General features: G+C 40.6%; 1 protein-coding gene across 3 annotated transcripts in view; it reads right to left on the reverse strand.

The window, feature by feature from the left end:
• Positions 1–17,686, reverse strand: part of SS18 (SS18 subunit of BAF chromatin remodeling complex) — a 46,412-nt gene that overhangs the window by 12,689 nt on the left and 16,037 nt on the right. For all 3 annotated transcript variants that reach the window (XM_082297914.1, XM_082297913.1, XM_082297912.1), the window contains exons 4-5: positions 16,236–16,389; positions 9,681–9,902 (exon numbers count right to left, since the gene is read on the reverse strand). In XM_082297914.1, the coding sequence (XP_082154040.1) occupies positions 9,681–9,902; positions 16,236–16,389 (376 nt within the window). The remainder of the gene's footprint in view (positions 1–9,680; positions 9,903–16,235; positions 16,390–17,686) is intronic.

The raw sequence follows: 17,686 nt of genomic DNA on the forward strand, positions 1-17,686 counted from the left end.
TTAGATTATTTCATTTCACTGCTCCTGTTTGGAGGTACTGAGAAACATTAGGCAGCCTTGAAAAAAAAATAGAAACTTGTTGCCATAATATTCCTAGATCTCAAGAAAGCTTGTTAATTAACAATATTAATATTAGTCACAATACAATGTGATAAAATGTGTTGGGTCCCCATGGTGCAATGTAGAGATTTTCTGTTTGCTTTTTAAATTAGAACTTCATTAACGCTTTGTAGAGCCACAATGAGAATTCACTACCCTGTACCAGGCTGTGTGTTGTGTTCATAACAGACAGCCTGGCTTCCTTCCAGTTTGGTTCTTCCTATTAAGAAGATACCTAAAAGAACCACCATGGTCTCTACTGCCTCATGGAACATAACCATTTTATGCAGTAGTTTTGAGGGATGAGAGGACTTCGAATTTATTCCTCCATTTGAAAAATCTCGCCTAGGAGAAAGCTACATTTATTCATCATGTAATACTTAATATGACATAAAATCCCAAAACTCAATAAAAAACTTAACAACTATTAATTCATTATCTACTTGGATATGGAAAAACTTGAGAAGTGGGCCCAAGAGAACTTCCTGAATTTCAACAAGTCCAAGGGTAAGATGCAGCACCTGGGTCGGGGCAAACCCAGACGTGAGTACAGAGTGGGAAACTCACAGACAGCAGCCCTGACAAGATCTTGGGGGTTTGCATTGAGGAAAAGCTGGGTATGATCTGGCAATGTAGGCCTGCAGCCCAAAAAACCAACTGTATCCTGGGCTGCATGAAAAACATGGCCAGGAGGTTAAGGGGAGGTGATTCTGCCCCTCTACTCTGCTCTGGTGAGAGCCCACCCAGAGTGCTGTATCCAGCTCTGGGGTGCCCAGCACAGGAAAGACACAGACCTGTCGGAGCGAGTCTAGAGCAAGGCCACAAGGATGATCAGAGGGATAGAGCTATAAGGAAACGCTGAGAGAGCATGGGTAAGAGAAGGGTCCAGGAAGACCTCACTGTGGCTTTCCAGTATTTTAAGGGGCCTTATAAAAGCAAGGGAGATGGACTTTCTATACAGGCAGATAGTGACAGAACAAGGGGCAATGGATTTAAATTGAAAGCAGGTGTGTACATGTTGGGGTCCCTTCCCCCCGCCATGTAGCCCTGGGAGAGGGGCCCTGGGGAGGAGACACGGGGTCTCCCTGCCTTGTTCCCCTTGGTTGGTTTGGTGCTCAGCCTTGTTCCCATTGGTTGGTTTGGTGTTCCCTGATAACGCCAAGGACCCTTGGGTCCCGTTACCGGGGAGTTCCTGAGCGGAGCCCTGGCCATGCGGCTGGAGAAATAAACATCTCTGAAACATTCAGCACGAATCTGTCCATATATACTTCGGTTTCCACGGGACTCCTGGTTTGAAATATACTTGTTGCAGTAATCCCCGCTGCGACAAACTGGTGGAGGAATGCGGGCAAGACATCAATCCCTGAGGAAGATTCGTGAGTAAAATAACCACTCTAGACCTCTCTTCTCATCTTGGTTTGGATATTCTCTCTGGACTATGGAAGAATCATGGGAAATGGGGCTCTCTGAGCCACAGAGAAAAATGTATCTAGAAGTAAAAGAAATCCTTGAACAACAAAACAAAAAAGTAATGCAACCGGGAGATCTAGAACACTTTTTCATCTGGCTTTTCAAAAGGTTCCCCTGTATTTCTCGAGACTTACTTTTTAATATCGAACCTCCTGTATCTTGTGAGGGGTGTTTCTGGGACGAGATCTGGGATAAAGTATGGGATCAAAGAGAAGCTTGCTATGCATACCTTATAATCAGGGAAGCCCTTGAGGAGCATTTGAACAGTCCCATTACCCCTAAAGCAGAAGATCATACTTATCCCGTGGCCGAGGCCGCGCGGCCGCCATCCCTGTGGCACATGACTGCAGCCGTGCTGGCGGAGGTGCCTGCGCTGGATGCTCCCGGCCCCCTCGGGAGCGCGCGCCTTATGGCGGACCCCATCCCTGTCTCGGGGTCCCCGGCCACGCGGCCGCGAGTGAGGGAGCGATGCCACAGGCGCCGCGGGTGCCGTGGGCCACGAGCAGCCAGGAACCGGGCATCGGCGTGGCAGCCCGCTCTGAGCACACGGCTCGGAGAGCCCTGCGGAGGGAGAAGCGGCGGTTTCCACAGCGACACGAGAAGCCGCGCAGCACAGCACTGAGCCGGAACGGGGCTGCTCTCAAAGCAGCGTGGAGTTTGCGGAGCGGAACCACTCACAGGGCGCGGAGCCAGCGGCGATGGCAACGCGGGGCCGCGCAGAGCCCAGACACGCCGGAGCAGCGCCGCTCGGAGAGCACAGAGCAGCCGCAACGCGGGGGCCCAGCCGAGACGTCGGAGTCGGCGAGGCGGCGGCCACATGGGACCAGCAGCCACGACGAACACGCAAGCACGTGATAGGAGGAGCCACGAAAGTCACAGGAACTGTGAAATGGTACAATGTAAAAAACAACTACGGATTTATAACACGAGATGATACAGGGGAAGATTTATTCATCCATAGAAGTGCCATTAAAAGAAATAACCCTAAAAATTACCTGCAAAGTGTAGGAGATGGAGAAGTTGTACAGTTTGATATAGTGCAAGGAAAGAAGGGTTTACAAGCAGCGAATGTTACTGGGCCTGGAGGTATTCCAGTCAAAGGCAGCCGTTATGCACAAAATTATAAACAATATCCATCCCAGCAATTTCCCTACCCACAGCCTACTTCCCCCTTTTACCCTATACCCAATATGAACCCCTTCCTAAGTTTGCCCTATCCCCAGTTTATTCCTAATCCGTTTTTCACCCCATGGCTTCCCTATACAATTCCATTTCCCTACAATTCCTCTCCGGTACCGAGGGGGGGATGAAAAGGGGGAGGGAAGAAATTAAACCCTCTCCTGCCTCAGTTTCCCCACAGAGCATGCCCGGAGAGTTCTGTCTCCCTTCTGTCAGCCCTAAGATGTTCCACAGAATCTGATTGGACATTTAAAGACTCAGGAGAGTGTCTTCTTTTGTCTTGAAACTGTTCTTGTTATGTTTATCCAATTGTTTTCATTCTCCTTTTATTAAAATAAAACGGGTGAGATGTTGGGGTCCCTTCCCCCCGCCATGTAGCCCTGGGAGAGAGGCCCTGGGGGGGAGGCACGGGGTCTCCCTGCCCCTGCTCAGCCTTGTTCCCATTGGTTGGTTTGTGTTCCCCGGGGTGGCCAAGGACCCTGGGGTCCCGTGACCGGGGAGTTCCTGAGCGGAGCCCCGGCCATGCGGCTGGAGAAATAAACATCTCTGAAACATCTACCATGAATCTGTCCATATATACTTCGGTTTCCACAGGACTCCTGGTCTGAAATATACTTGTTGCAGTAATCCCCGCTGCGACATGTACAGATCAGATATTAGGAAGAAATTCTTTACTTTGAGGGTGGTGAGGCACTGGAACAGGCTGCCCACAGAAGTTGTGGATGTCCCATCCCTGGACACATTCAAGACCAGGATGGATGGGGCTCTGAGCAACCTGAGCTAGCTGTAGCACAGGCAGGGAGACTGGAACTACATAATGTTTCAGGTCCCTTCCAACCCCAACCCAAACCATTCAATGATTCTATAATGCTTTCTAATATTTGTCGCACATATTTTTACAAGCACCCTGAAACACAGCTCCTGAATCGCTGATCAGGTCACAACAAACTACATTTGGTGGAAGTCATGATCTCTTCCAGACCTGGAGATAAGACTCTTATATACAAAGCCCTCAAAACTGTGAGCTGCAAGAGAATGCTCACTGCTTTCAAAAACTCTCTACAGAAACTCTTTTTTTTGTGAATTTCTAAAATTATTTATCCAGAGAGGACAAAGTATCTGATTTGTACAGAGTTCAAAATGCATCCAAAGAAATACTGTGTTACAATTATCTCTGTAAAATGTGGAAGTACAGAATTTAACTAGCCTACATTATCAAGAATACACATTTTTGTTTAGTAGGTGTAGACAACTTTGAAATGAGCAGTTAAGGAAAAAAGTAACTTCTGCTCCAGCCAGTATCTCCTACGGAGGCCTCATGTACAGGGAAGAAAAGGTAGGTAGATTAAAGCAAAAATGGACTACTACCTGACCTTCTTGTAAGTACAGTGACACAGTGGGAGTCTCCTGACAGGAAAGGACTTTTAGAAACTGACAACCTAGTCTTCACACAGGTAAGATAAATAGAAAGAAACAGAAATACAAACTGAAAGTAGGTCCCAGATAAAGCTAACAAATCTGAGACCAGAAGTGCAGAGGATGAAAGAGCTGCAGAAAAGTTTAGTGGTTTAAAAATATCTCCTTGGCATTGTCCCTTACGCTGAATCTCAGATACTGGTGGGAAATGCTATGAGAGGACAAGAGTAAGTGCTGATGTGGTTGAACCTTCTGAAGAAGCAGAGAAGTGAGGAACCACACTCATAAATGAACTGGTGACTCTGCGGTTCTGACTGAAGAGCAATGGGAACAGGTGGGTAAGACCAAAAAGCAGCAGTATAAGCTATTGCTTCTTCAGTCTTCCAAATTATGATGGTTGTGTTGCTCAGAGGTCGGTTCTTTAAGCATTTTAAAATGTGCACTCGGCATCGATGAAGCAACTGGATATCTGTATCTAGAGTATCAGCAAAGCCCACCATGCTACACCTACCATCAGCAATCTCATCACTGTGTCTACTGTTACAAAACTAACAAAATATGTACCACTGCAGCAACCCTCAGCAAAAACTTTTCGATGTTTTTCTACATGTTTAAAAAAAATGCTTGTTTTTTTAAGTGATGGTTTTAAGTCTTGTGAGAGCTATCTTAGAAACTATACCATAGGGTCAATTTAACATGACAAACACTACAATTCAGATGTGCTTAGTCAAATGAACCACCATCCTAAAGGTGTTTTAACACCAGATGCAGTTTAAACATTATCTCAAAAGACCTTGAGGATACAAAACTTTTTGCTACTCCTAATGTATAACTTAGGCTGCAAATTAAAGACAGTAGACACTCCTCCACACTACCTTACTCCACAAACTTTTAATCTCAAACCAAACCATAATTTCAGGTATCATTTTAAAAAAAAACTAGTCCATAAAATGTGATACAAAAAATTCCTTAGTTACCAACACTGCCTTTCATGTTTTACCCTAGGGAAAGAAGATGAAAGCACAAGCTCTGTGGCAGCAGTTTGTATCTTTCGTTTTTTCATGACAAAACTACAGTGTCTTCTACAGCTAGACATCCTACAAATCCAGCTATAGCATGATGTTGTTTCAGAATGTGGAGGCAATTTTATTTCCCTTTAATAGGTTAGATGTCAAAAAAACCTGAGATTGCCCTGCCTTCTCTGTAACAGCTTGACTACTGTAAGCAGTCAAGGTACTGAAACCTAACAGTCTCAGCTTACATGGGAGTGAACAGATGGCAAGACATTTGCAAAAGGTACTCAAACTCAGAAATCACTTTATCCTGGTCTGCGACACCCTGAATACATTTATATTTTAGCTAACATTGGATGTTCCTATCTTTATGTTCCTTTATGTAGCAACAAAAGAACAAGAATCTGCATGTGCCTCATCTCTACTCTTTCCATAGCTTTGTATTTGCTTCATATTTGCCTGTAAGTGAAAGAGGTCTGAAATTTTAATGGATTTTTTTCTAAGTTCATATAAATGAAACTGTCATTAAAAAAATCTCAGCACCAGATTTGACAAGTGGTCTCCTGCAAATGACTGAGTCAACACGATATTGTCCCGTAGAGTTCACCTGTAAATTAGTTCCCTTCCCTTACCACAGGCAACATATAATATAATGCTCATTAAATAGAGACTGGGAGCTTGGCAACTTTCCGCCAAACTCTTCTGGCAAGGGGATGGAATCCCAGCAAAAGGATCCGAGAAACACAGTCTCTGGGATGGCCACGTGTAGCAAAAGTATCTGAGAAACAGAGTTTCTGAGATGGCCAAGCTACAATGTCTTGGTTCTTGTAAAATGTATTCATTCTACTATTAAATATTATTCCCCGGGTGTGAAAGATTTGTTCAACATAAAAAAAGAGGAATTTCCATGCAAGTTTCAGGTTTCAGAAAAGTCATGCTTACATCTCCCCTCCCAAAAGTCAAAAATTGGCCACACTTGTAATTTTTTTCAACCTAAGTAGTTTACCATACACAAGAAATGTACCCATAAGAACATAGTTTCTTCCACATTCAATCAGTTCCTTCTGCTACCTATCTTTTCCAAAAATGTAACCAATATTCCTTGCAGATGTCCCAGGCTGATGTAATAACTTTTCAACGAAGAGTCATCTACAGAATCTTCCACTTAAAACATTCTGCTTTCTAAGTCCAAAATTACTTGAATTCCTCTTTTAAACTAGACTGACTATAAAATCAATACCATGAAAACTTTGCTTCTCATTTAAGGTATTCCTCTGGCTAGCATTTTATAACTAGTGCAAATCAATAATGAATACAAAGTGGATACAGGAAGTAAATCCAGCAAAGAGTTCTGTTACTATGCATTTTATTTCTCAATTAGCACTTTTTCATTTTTTTCTTGCTAACACCATCTGCCTCACAAAGTGTATATACAGCAAGATGTTTTGGTAGCAAGTGCACATAAAAAGGTTATGCTAAAGCCACACAGGTGTTGATCAAGCCTTTCTGAGTGTTATGATGGCTTTATATATTATATAATAGTATGGGTTTTTTTCCCCTGGAAGTACTGGCTTCATTCAGTACAGTAGGTATTACTCACTGAAAAACTACTTCAGTATTTTGTTTCTTCCTAATAGTCCATGTGAGATGTGATGCCTAGTCCAACACTGAAGACAGAATTATTAATTTATTCATGGTTTTCTTATGGCACCCATAAGTAATCTGTCCAAATCTTCATAATGAATATACTTTCATAACTCTCCTGTGAAATCAGATGGTATCGTAATCTTACCATCACATCATTCCTCTACAGCTGAGGAACCCACATAAAGAAAGATTAAGGTCAAAAACATCTACTGATTTTTAACAGCCAACTTGAGATGCTAAGATCTCATCTTGCAGAATATTTAGCATTATATTTAGCTAGTGCTGTTATTAACTGACAGATGTAGTAGGATCTCTTATTTTCAGTATGAATCACTCCTATAAGACAAAGAAACAAAACATGCTTAGGGGCTCACAAATGTCTCCTGACAACAACACTGAGGTTCAGAAATTTTGGTTCATTTCTGTTTCTGAATTCTTGCACAACTAAGAAATCTTTGAGCCACAATCTGTTCATTCCCCTTTTGTTAAACTGCACTGAGTGCATTTCCTAGCAGCTCATTCTTGCTTCTTCACTTAGGTCAGAAGCCTGAAGTCGTCATGCTTGGCTGAGACCTCTGCCCAGCCAGACTGGGGCTTGGCTACCTATCTAAACCTCTCATGGTCTCACAGATTCCTCTGTCGTTCTCTGCCTGGCTTGGAGTCACAAGAGAGTGAAGATACAAAAATAATTCCCTAATTTGTCATCAAATTTCAATACACATGAAACAACTAACAGTAGAAAATGGAGGAAATGTATTAAGCAGACCTGACTGGGAATCATCTTAGATCAAAATAACAAACATGCACATTTTCAGACTTAAGACTTCCTCTCTCACAGATACTTGGAACAGTATTTTCACTTAACAGCAAATAGCACTTGGCTTGCATAACACACAAGTTTCAAAGCCTTGCTCTAAAGGGGCACCTGCATTCCTACATTTAATATATTAAGTGCTCTGTTTACTACTGTTTTTGTGAGACACTGAAACATTTTAAAGAATGTAATTTTTCATCCTACAGCCCTCTACTTCTGTGAAACCTCTGCAAAAAAACAGAACCAGCCTTGAAGCAGACACTTAGAAAGGAAAAAGTCTCAGCCTAAAGGGTCAAAACTTGGCAGAATTAGAATTACACAATGCAAAAGTTTGCGTGGCCCTAATGGCAATGGTACCATTGTTCTAACTAAAGATTTTGCTCTTGTTCTTGAACCTATAATTTGGTTAATACTGTTTTATTCTTTAATCCCCAAAGTCACTTCAGTACCATTACTTGTTCAGAACAGAAATCTTTTAAGTTTATTTCTGCTTAACTTCTAATGACCAATTTTCAAGTTTGACAGAGTACAGAAAACACAACAGGGGAATATTACGAGGAAGAGCAAAGAATGCTACTTTGAGATGGAATCATCTCCTAAATTTTAGGCCAGTCACACAAAATTGTTTTCTGTAGAGTGACTTACTAGATGGCTCCCTCACACATACTGCTACATAATTATTGCTAACTCTGCAACTAAAAAACCTGAACTGAACTGGCACAGGGCTTTTTCAAAGCATCTTACAACGTTTACAAAATTACTACATTGTGTATTGTACAGAACACAGAGATAACTTGCCAGTTCAGAGAGATGCATAAATATTCCCGCTTGTGATGGTTTCCTCTGCTATGTGCCTACCTTTTGTTTCTTCTGCTGTTGTATTTTAAGAAAAATGCTACTAACAATATGGATGTTGAAGGACTCAGACTTCCCACTTTTCCTACTGGTAAGAAAAGTGCAGAAACAGCTGTTTCATCATGACTTATTTTTAGCCTCTCATTAAGTTAGTCTTTTGTCTGTTTTGCACCTTTCTGTAGCCTAATAATCAAACCGATCAGTATGACCTGGTCTGTCTGTACACCTCAGGAACAGATGGTCTCTACATATAAAAAAGTGGAGCTTCGGTTTGTCATATGTCTTCTAGCAGGTGCTATGTACAGATCCAGTGCAGTAAACAGACTTAACAGGTAAGCTGAAAATACTGCTTGCTGACTTGTAAAGCACATCTATAAGAATATGCAGTACATATACAACTTAATAATTTGCTGTGCTGTGACTCTAACGCAATATTTTAATTCCACAATGTCCTTGCACTTCAACAAGGACACCAAAACATCACTGGTTTATGCAATGGAAATATCTTAGATACTAAATTAGTTTTGATTTTTACTATATACACAAAGACATCTCATGAAAGCAGTAGGGAGTACCGGAGTTGTTCCTGGTACTGAATTTTTCTTCTCTAAGACTAACAGACATTCCATGCTAAAAACAGCATGCAGCAGAAAACAAAGACTAAATAGGTATAACAATCTGAGGGCTATCTGACTTTTCATTTTTCAATTTAATCGAGAGACTTAAAAGTAGAGATGTCTTTTATCAACCTGAATGATAATAACACTTAGCTAAAAGTGTAAAGTCTGATAGACAAACAGTAGTTCCAGCTTATAACTGACAAAACTAGATCCATTTCCAGATTCTCACATAACACCTGAAAATAGTTCAACATCTGCAAATAAAAAAAAGTCACAGACACATGGGAGAAAAGAGATGTAGAATCCTCCAAACATAGGTACAGAATATTCACATCCTATTCTGAGATGATCCTTCCACAAGGATCACTGAGCCCATGTCTTAAGTAAATGGCCCATATGGTGACTGAAGTCACAAACTTTGTGTTCTTAGCACCATGCTCTAACCAACTAAGCCCATCTCAGGGTACAAATGCATTTAGAGAAAGATACCTACAACATAAGACCTTTTAAAAAAATCTGCACCCAAGATGTTTTCCTTTTACAGAAGCTAACAAGCACCTCACTTACCTTGGTTTGGTTGCATATTCATGTTTGGTCTGGGCCCATAGTTGCCCATTGGCTGTCCCTGGCTCATTGTCATCTGATTCTGCACTGGCATGCTCTGTGACGATGGCACTGAGTGATTATAGCCACCCATGGACCCATGGCTACTTGAAGGCATATTCATGGAACTGTTTGTCATATTGAGCTGGTTAGGTCCAGGTCCTTGCATAGGCATATGGTTGGGTCCTTCAGAAAGAAAAACAAGGAAAAAAGTACATTAAGCATCATAAAAGCAGGTGAAAACAGTCATACAGAATCACAAAACTAAAGAGAAGTCATTAAATACAATTACATTAAAATAAATTTAAAATACAGTTTGCATGTGATTTCCCTACTTTAAAAATAAGCAAGTGAATAACAAAGTTCATATCTACTATGAAATACATTTTCATTTGTTGAGCAGCTAAAGCTACTAAAACAAAGGTGAATTATCACATAGCTCATCTTCTATCCGTATCATACACAAAACTAGTCTTTTTAGTACTTTCATAATACAGCCTGAATTTCAACCTGAATTGCACAAGACCAGGATAACAGACAGCTTGATAACTCTTATCAGCTGTAATTGTTACATAGGCTGTAATATTTCTGTATATTCAAACAACCCATACTAGACAATTTTTTTAAACACAGGCACTATTAACATTGACATAATTACACAGAATCATAGAAACACTTTGGTTGGAAAAGACCACTAAGATTGTCAAGTCCAACAACACATTTAACAGTGCCAAATCCACCACTAAATGTTAACTTAGGCTAACTTTCATTCAAATGATTACAGTTACCCATAAAAGAATGAAGAAGGTGACAAGCACTCCATGGATCACTGATGCAACAGCAAAGGCTTTTGTAGAAAATCTGTGAGCCAAACTCATTCTACAGAGCTGTTTTAGTGCCCCTGTAGATAAAAATCTAATCAAAAGTTGTTCCTGACAAGAAGACAACTCCTGAGTTTATCTCCTGAGATGGGAATGAGAACAAATCTTCATGGTAAGACATTAAGACTTTTTTTTTGATACGTCAGTCATGACTTTTTTATAAGAATGACATGTAAATGGAAAGCATTTAGTGACCTATGTCAGTAAACACGTCACCTGTGCCGTGCAAACGCAGAACAACCTTGGAAATCAGAGAAAGGTGTGAAAAAAGGACAAAGTAAAAATGTTGCAGACAATGAGCTGCATCTTTTTCACTTGTAAATAAGGTTGAAAATTTCAACACAAGAGAAAATCAATGCTTTTGATTTCTAGTGGACCTAGCATTGCAGTGATTCAGATCATATGAGACAATGCAGAATAAAAACGGCTGAAGGGCTATTTAACATTTTTGACCATATACTGTATAGCCAATATTCTGCAACTATATTTGCAGATTACTAGAGTGGGGGATGATGACTGGAAGGACAGACACGAAATTATCAGTTCAACTTGTCAAGAGGCAAAGGAAAAGCAACTTGTTAATACACCCATCTTGTTGTTGAGCCAACAACATCTTTTCACCTTTTATTTCCCTTCTTCTTGACAACGCAGGTTGAATATGGATTATTCTCTGAATTACATCTACTCTCAATGGGTATTTTAACAAGTACAACATTACAGTACCATCTGGTCAGGCTTCTCATTACTTTAGGTGGAACAGGTGAACAGCTACTAGGACTAAAATTAGTAAGAGGTGTGACTGGATATTACCTATGACAAGTAAAAAAAGTAGATGAAATGCATGGATTATGCCCATGACAAGCACCACACAAAGACCTTGTGAAAATATGTACAACCAGTGGACATGACAGACCAGGTCAACTGTAAACAAGGCAAATGCTGATATGTACAGATTTCACCATGAAGATGCTGCTGTTGCTGAACATGCCACAGGTTTTCTGTTAAGCTAGAAAACTCTAAGAAGAGGAATCTCAAAGAAACTATGCTAGTAGAGCTGTAGGAAGGTACTGATTTGTTTACGTATTTCCCGGAGAAAATTAAAAAAAAAAAAGAACCACTCCCCCCCCCACCTTCAGATGTAAACAGCTCTTAAGTCCTTGGCTAATGAAAAAACTGCACTGACCTAGGGTAGAATGAAGGAAGAAATAAGGACATAGAGAGCTGCACACATGGTCACAGAGACCATACTAACTGACTGAAACAAAAAGATGCAGAAGAAAAAGATAACAACGATAAATAAACACAGCTACTAAAGCCAAACCGAAGAAATAGAGAGTAAGTTTAAAAATACGTTTATCCTCTTGCCCTTTTAAAGACACCTTACTGAAATAAACACAAACCTATTTTGTCAAGGAAATTGTAAAAGCTGAAAAAGGTATCATACATGCAGTTCACTGTTCCTGCAAAACAAGGTGAGCAGAGATTGCTGAAATGTACAAAGGCAGATCCACCACAAATACAGAAAAAGTAGTTCAGTGAATAGGATTATGCCCACAAAAATACTACAGATGCCTATACTGTCCCTCTTCAATTCAACACTACCTAATTCAGTGAGAATTCAGTGCCTAATTCAGTGAGAACATGGAGACAGTTTAATTATGAAAAAGTGAGATTGTCTCTAACCATGAGTTCAATCGTGAATGTGCTCTTAGGTAAAGCTATGGTGAAGAAAAGCTTCCTACTGTAGCACCAAGCAACCATTGCAGAGCTGCTAGAAGACTACTCTCCTAATTCCTTTCCTAATTAAAGGAAGGAATACACAGGGTTAGTGCCAGAAGGTTAGGGCCAGGGAGTGGCTTTGTTTGTTTCTGATTAAAGGAAGACATTGTCACTGACAGATTTCAGAGAGTTAGGCCAGCACATGGGAGTAAGTTTTTAAAAACTGATAATGTAAGAAGCAAAATGAGGAAGGCAAAAATCATCGCAAGAGGTTAACTTGAAAAGACAGAACATCTTCTCTAAAAGGCTGGTTTACACTTCATGTCTCAGGTAGCACCGAAACAGGAGAAAGCACTCATAAGAAAAAGCTGTCATATGAAATGTGAGGTACGTGTATTTTCTGTGGTCAAAATCAGGGGTTTTGTTAGCAAAAAGCTAGAAAACAAAGAGACAAAAAGCTAAGACCATAGTATCAAAAATCTTGCAAATGAAAAATAATAAAAACACACTTTTACATATAATTTTTTTATAGCTTGTCAAAACACTTCATGGGGTTCCCTCGTGTATAAGGACAAAGCAATTGATTTTTTTTTTAATATGGATAAATGAAATAGGAAGAAGAGAATATGAATGAACTGTGAGTGAATTAATGAGGCATGAAGTATGTATCTCCACTTTAAAGTAACTGCTTTAAATGCCATACTAATCAGATTTGTGTTATAATACAGTTAGCAGAGTAAGTATCTACCCTGAGTATAAACAGAAGTCTTTTTTCCTCTTAACCACCTATGCACAGCACCTTACCTCCAAGAAGCTGTAATCCAGACTAAGTACATTTGAGACTAAATTTGCAGGAAGGAAAGAAGACTTTGAGAGAACTTGCTGGGAACACACAAGTGCATGTGTTTTGGTTTAGAAATGCTATTCCCGAATTTACTCTTTCCACTAAAATGCTCCAAATCACACACCACTTGCTCACTCTCCTGTCCCCCCATTTCACTCTCCTGTGTTGGGCTGGAGAGGAGAACTGGAGGCACAAAAAGTAAAGATTACAAGTTGAGATATGAACAATTTACTGGAAACAGCAATGAAATAAGAAGAGTAACAGCAACAATATTAGTAACAGTGTACAAGATGCAAAGGATTCACAGGCCAACTGCTCACCACACAGAACCTCCACCAGGTTAGAAAAACCTCCAGGTCCTGGCCATGCCTCCTCCTGGCTACTGTAAAAATTAACCCTGTTCTGGCCGGAACCAGGACAACCTGTTATTTAGGAAGGTCACCTACCAGTGCCACAACAAAGGTCAGAGACCCCTACAGCGAGGCTTATCTTTCAACTTTTGACATATGATAAAATAACCTCAAGAAATCAGGAAGACAACCTGCCCCTAGCACATCTTAGTTCATCATCTCCTTCCAAATTGAGATCACCCTTACTTTGCATCACATAAACTCAGTCAAAGTAACTCTTCAGACAGCAATTTTTTCAGCTAAAACCCACAATCTGTCACAGGTACAGATAACACTCAAGTGTATCACCAGCTGAAAAAGGTTTGTCATGACTGTCTTCCCTGGCAAGAGGATACAGGCACGCATTCGTCAGGGGATGCAATTAAGGGCCTCAGCAGCATTTCAGGTTCTGTACTAACCAGGACACAAGCACAAGAAAAATCATCCTTTGCCCTTCAGGCAACAGGACAGGTCTATAGCAGAACTTTAAAATGACTCATGCCCTGATCATCACTAGGCAGTTCTTCTAATCCTCTCATCAACCCTTCTGCCCATACTCAGGTCTGTGGAAGCCCCTGCTCAGGTAATACCTGATATCCTTGGCTGGCATTTTTAAGCGCCTGCATTTTATTTTTCCCAGGCTGGTCAACTGATGACAGTCCTGGATTCTCTGTTTAAGATTAGTGACTTTACTCCTTTTATACAGATCATCTCTACAGATTTAAGATTCTGTATCTGGTTTTTATTACAAATGTCTATGAAACTTCAGAGTTAAGTGCTCTAAAACCAGAAAGCAAATGCATACACTGCAGACATTATTAGATATACATCTCTGTGAAATACAGAAAGGCTCACAAACAGGTGAACTAACACATACTTGAAAAGATATGTGTAACTGAGCTATACACTTAACAAGATCATTCTGTTTCCCTTTTTCCAACGCCTACCTATGAAATGATTTTAGCATGCCTTTCTGATATTAGAGATGCCCTCATCCTAAGCTCTTTATCTTCACATCCTCAGAGAAAACTTCAAACTGAGAAGGAAAGAACAGATATTCATAAAAGGAAATATGTTGGAAGAAAGGCTAAATTAAAGCTTAGTTGGAAACTGTATTTAAGTATCTGTCTAGGTGAATACCAAAACAAAGCTATTTACCTTTTACATATTTTTGTAAGAGCTCTTTTCTTATTCTATCTAATTACAAAATATGTATGTTTAAGGAGTGACTTTCCTCCCCCGTGGCTCTGCAGTGAAGTCATTATGCTCACATTGTGACTTAGTAATCCTTCTCCTTGGAAAAGATCACTATAATAACAATAATATGATTACACTTGAGGGTCAAAGAGACTGATTTTTGAGAGGCAATGCTATTCTCCATGGGAACTGATGGATCTTAGATGGATAAAGGACACCATAATCAGAGTATCTCTGCCCTACTTAGGGAGCAGCATATATTGCTCTTTACACTTCCAAATGCAGACCATGACCAACATGTATGATGAAACTAACTTCTCTAGATCTTTTATTGCACTTCTTACAGATGGCCTCTGGAGGCTGTTCAAGCCACTCTTCCAGAAAAGCTGCCATTATCAAGTCCATTTTATCAAGATTTGGACAGAAATTAGAGGCCACAGCAATCGTTATATTTTTTACTTTGTATTAAGTTTTGCATAGTTATTTACTGTGTTTGCTGTCATGAAGGTTATCCTCGTCACCAGTGAAAGACGAATTTTCAAAGACCCTTTGACAGTAGTTTCCTTTCTTGAAAGTATCAATACCTTGAGGAGCTTTTGTATGAAAAGTTCCTCCATAACCAAAAAAAAAAAAAAAAAAGAAGGGATCCTGAACAAAAGCAACCCTGGGAATGCAATTTTAAGCTGAAAGCCATTTCACATGAAACAGGCAGTATGATTTTACAAGTGGAAATTCAGGAAAATAGCCTCTATATAAAGAAGCATGCTCTTCCATTGCCTACTCCACTCTGATCTGACTGCTAAAGGGAACAGTTACCCCAAAGTCAGTATTGGTAGGTACAATGTGGCACGTTATCATCCTCCTTCTGTGCTTTGTTTCTGTCTTCCCAAGTACTTTTCTTTTTATTACAAAACAGAATGGCATAGAAACTGACTTAAAATTTACACCTAGAACAATAATCTGGAGGCCATTTCTTTACAAATCCCTTACGATTCAACACATCTTCAATAATAAAGAACACCGGGGATTAGTGGAAGCTGTGTAAAAGCAATCTTTTTTTTTTAACATTTACCCAAATCAGAAACACCCTCTTTCAGACGTATCTATTTTATATTATCTAATTATTTAGCTACAATGATTTCACATTATCTTTTTATGGAAGGATTTGTGTTCACTCAGCCACAGGCCAATACCTTTCCCCAGTAAGCCCTCTAAAGCCAGCTGTACTGCATGGTTTCAAACAGACTAAATTTAGCCAGTTCTGTTCATCAGAGGAATGCTGTGTGTCAGCTACATCAAAGCCCAAGGGCAGCCTGATAAACACTGAATACAGGTCACGTAGCTCTGTAGCTAACAAACTCTAAGAGAGCTTGTACTCGGGGGCATTCAAAGCAGTTTTGTCATCAACAATCTAGTATCCCTTGAGCCCCCATGTCGTTTCAGTTGCCAGGCAACGCTGGTGTTAATGTCTTAGAGGAGAAAAACTTACCAGGCATCTGGCCGTTCATCTGGTTCTGCATGTGTGGTGCAGGAGGGCCCCCACCTACCATACCATCTGAAGACATGTTGTGCGAGCGCGGGGGTGGGGGAGGGCCGCTCTGACTCATCCCGCCCGGACCCATAGGCATATTCTGTGTGGGTGGCTGAAAGGAGACAGTTTAGTCAAACACGAGAAGCAGTTAGTCTGACAAATATGTTATATGTACATACGGTACAGCACTTGCCTATATTGTTCAGCGGCGTATGAAAGAAAGCGCTGAAACGCACGTCTTTCTCTTTCTGATATGTTTAACTCCTCCCAGTATTAATTCTGGCAAAACGTTTAACATTTTGATCAATTTTACATGAAGTATTACATGCAGACAACACCACAGCACCTTTGAGCACCACTTTAAAATAAAAAAAACACAAATCAATGTCTCATTAAAAAATTACAGCTGAACAGTTTAAGATTGCTGGAGTCACTCCCTCACACACAAACGCACACAAAAGCTTTCCTTCAGCAGAGGAGTAAGTCTTCACTGTAATTCTCTCACATCAACAATTTGTTGCTGTTAACAGACCTTGCACTGGGACAAAGCAGGTACAACATGAGATGAAAGCCTCTGAATGCTCATAGACCAGCAAAAAATTTGCACCTGGGTGTGGTAAAATGCTAGTGATCTCTTCCCCGCTCTCCCCCAAAGCAATGAAGGCCTAGTTCATAATTCTGTGCCAAACACCCCCTACAGACTGGAAGCACATTAGTGCTGGCCTCCAAAGGTCCAGAGACAGCTGCCTAGAAAGGATGTTTTTGGCAAATTTCCTAATGAAATTGTGAGGAAAATAACTGAATAACCTTGAGAGTTCAAAGAGGGAGCGCAAGAAAAACAATAAATACAAGGGGGAATTTACTGGTAGGTTCTACTCATGGTTATGTAAGGAGACACAGAAAGTGCTAGTAGCCAGCTTTGTTTTCCTACTAAAAACACCTGCGAGACTCTACAATCCTCCTCACATACCTTAGCCAAGCACTTTCAGGGGAATAAAAATCATCTCAGTGAGAGCAAATGCCTGGCTCCCTGGCTTTTGAGGACTCTGTCTACAGGTTATAACTATTCATGAAAAACCCTCCCCCCATGAGACAACATGCATGCATTTTTCAACGTTTCTCCTCACAGCCAGAACCAAGGGGGTGAACCCTAAGTTCCTGTCTAGCTCAGTCCCCACTTTTGCCTACACTACTCATCAGGTTCATAAAGACAAAACACAATACAGTAGTAAAGAGTAACACTTTCCCCATGAGTGCTGGAGATGGTAACAGCAGGGTAACACAGACACACACACACTACTTGCAGGGGAGGGGGGTGAACAGTAATAATTTGTTGTCTCAACGTTTTTTCAAATACCTCAGGTATTATTTTCCCTGCAGTTCTTTAAAAAAATTCCGCAGGAAATTAG

The sequence above is a fragment of the Coloeus monedula genome (assembly GCF_965178545.1).
Source record: "Coloeus monedula genome assembly, chromosome: 1".
Taxonomy (NCBI): domain Eukaryota; kingdom Metazoa; phylum Chordata; class Aves; order Passeriformes; family Corvidae; genus Coloeus; species Coloeus monedula.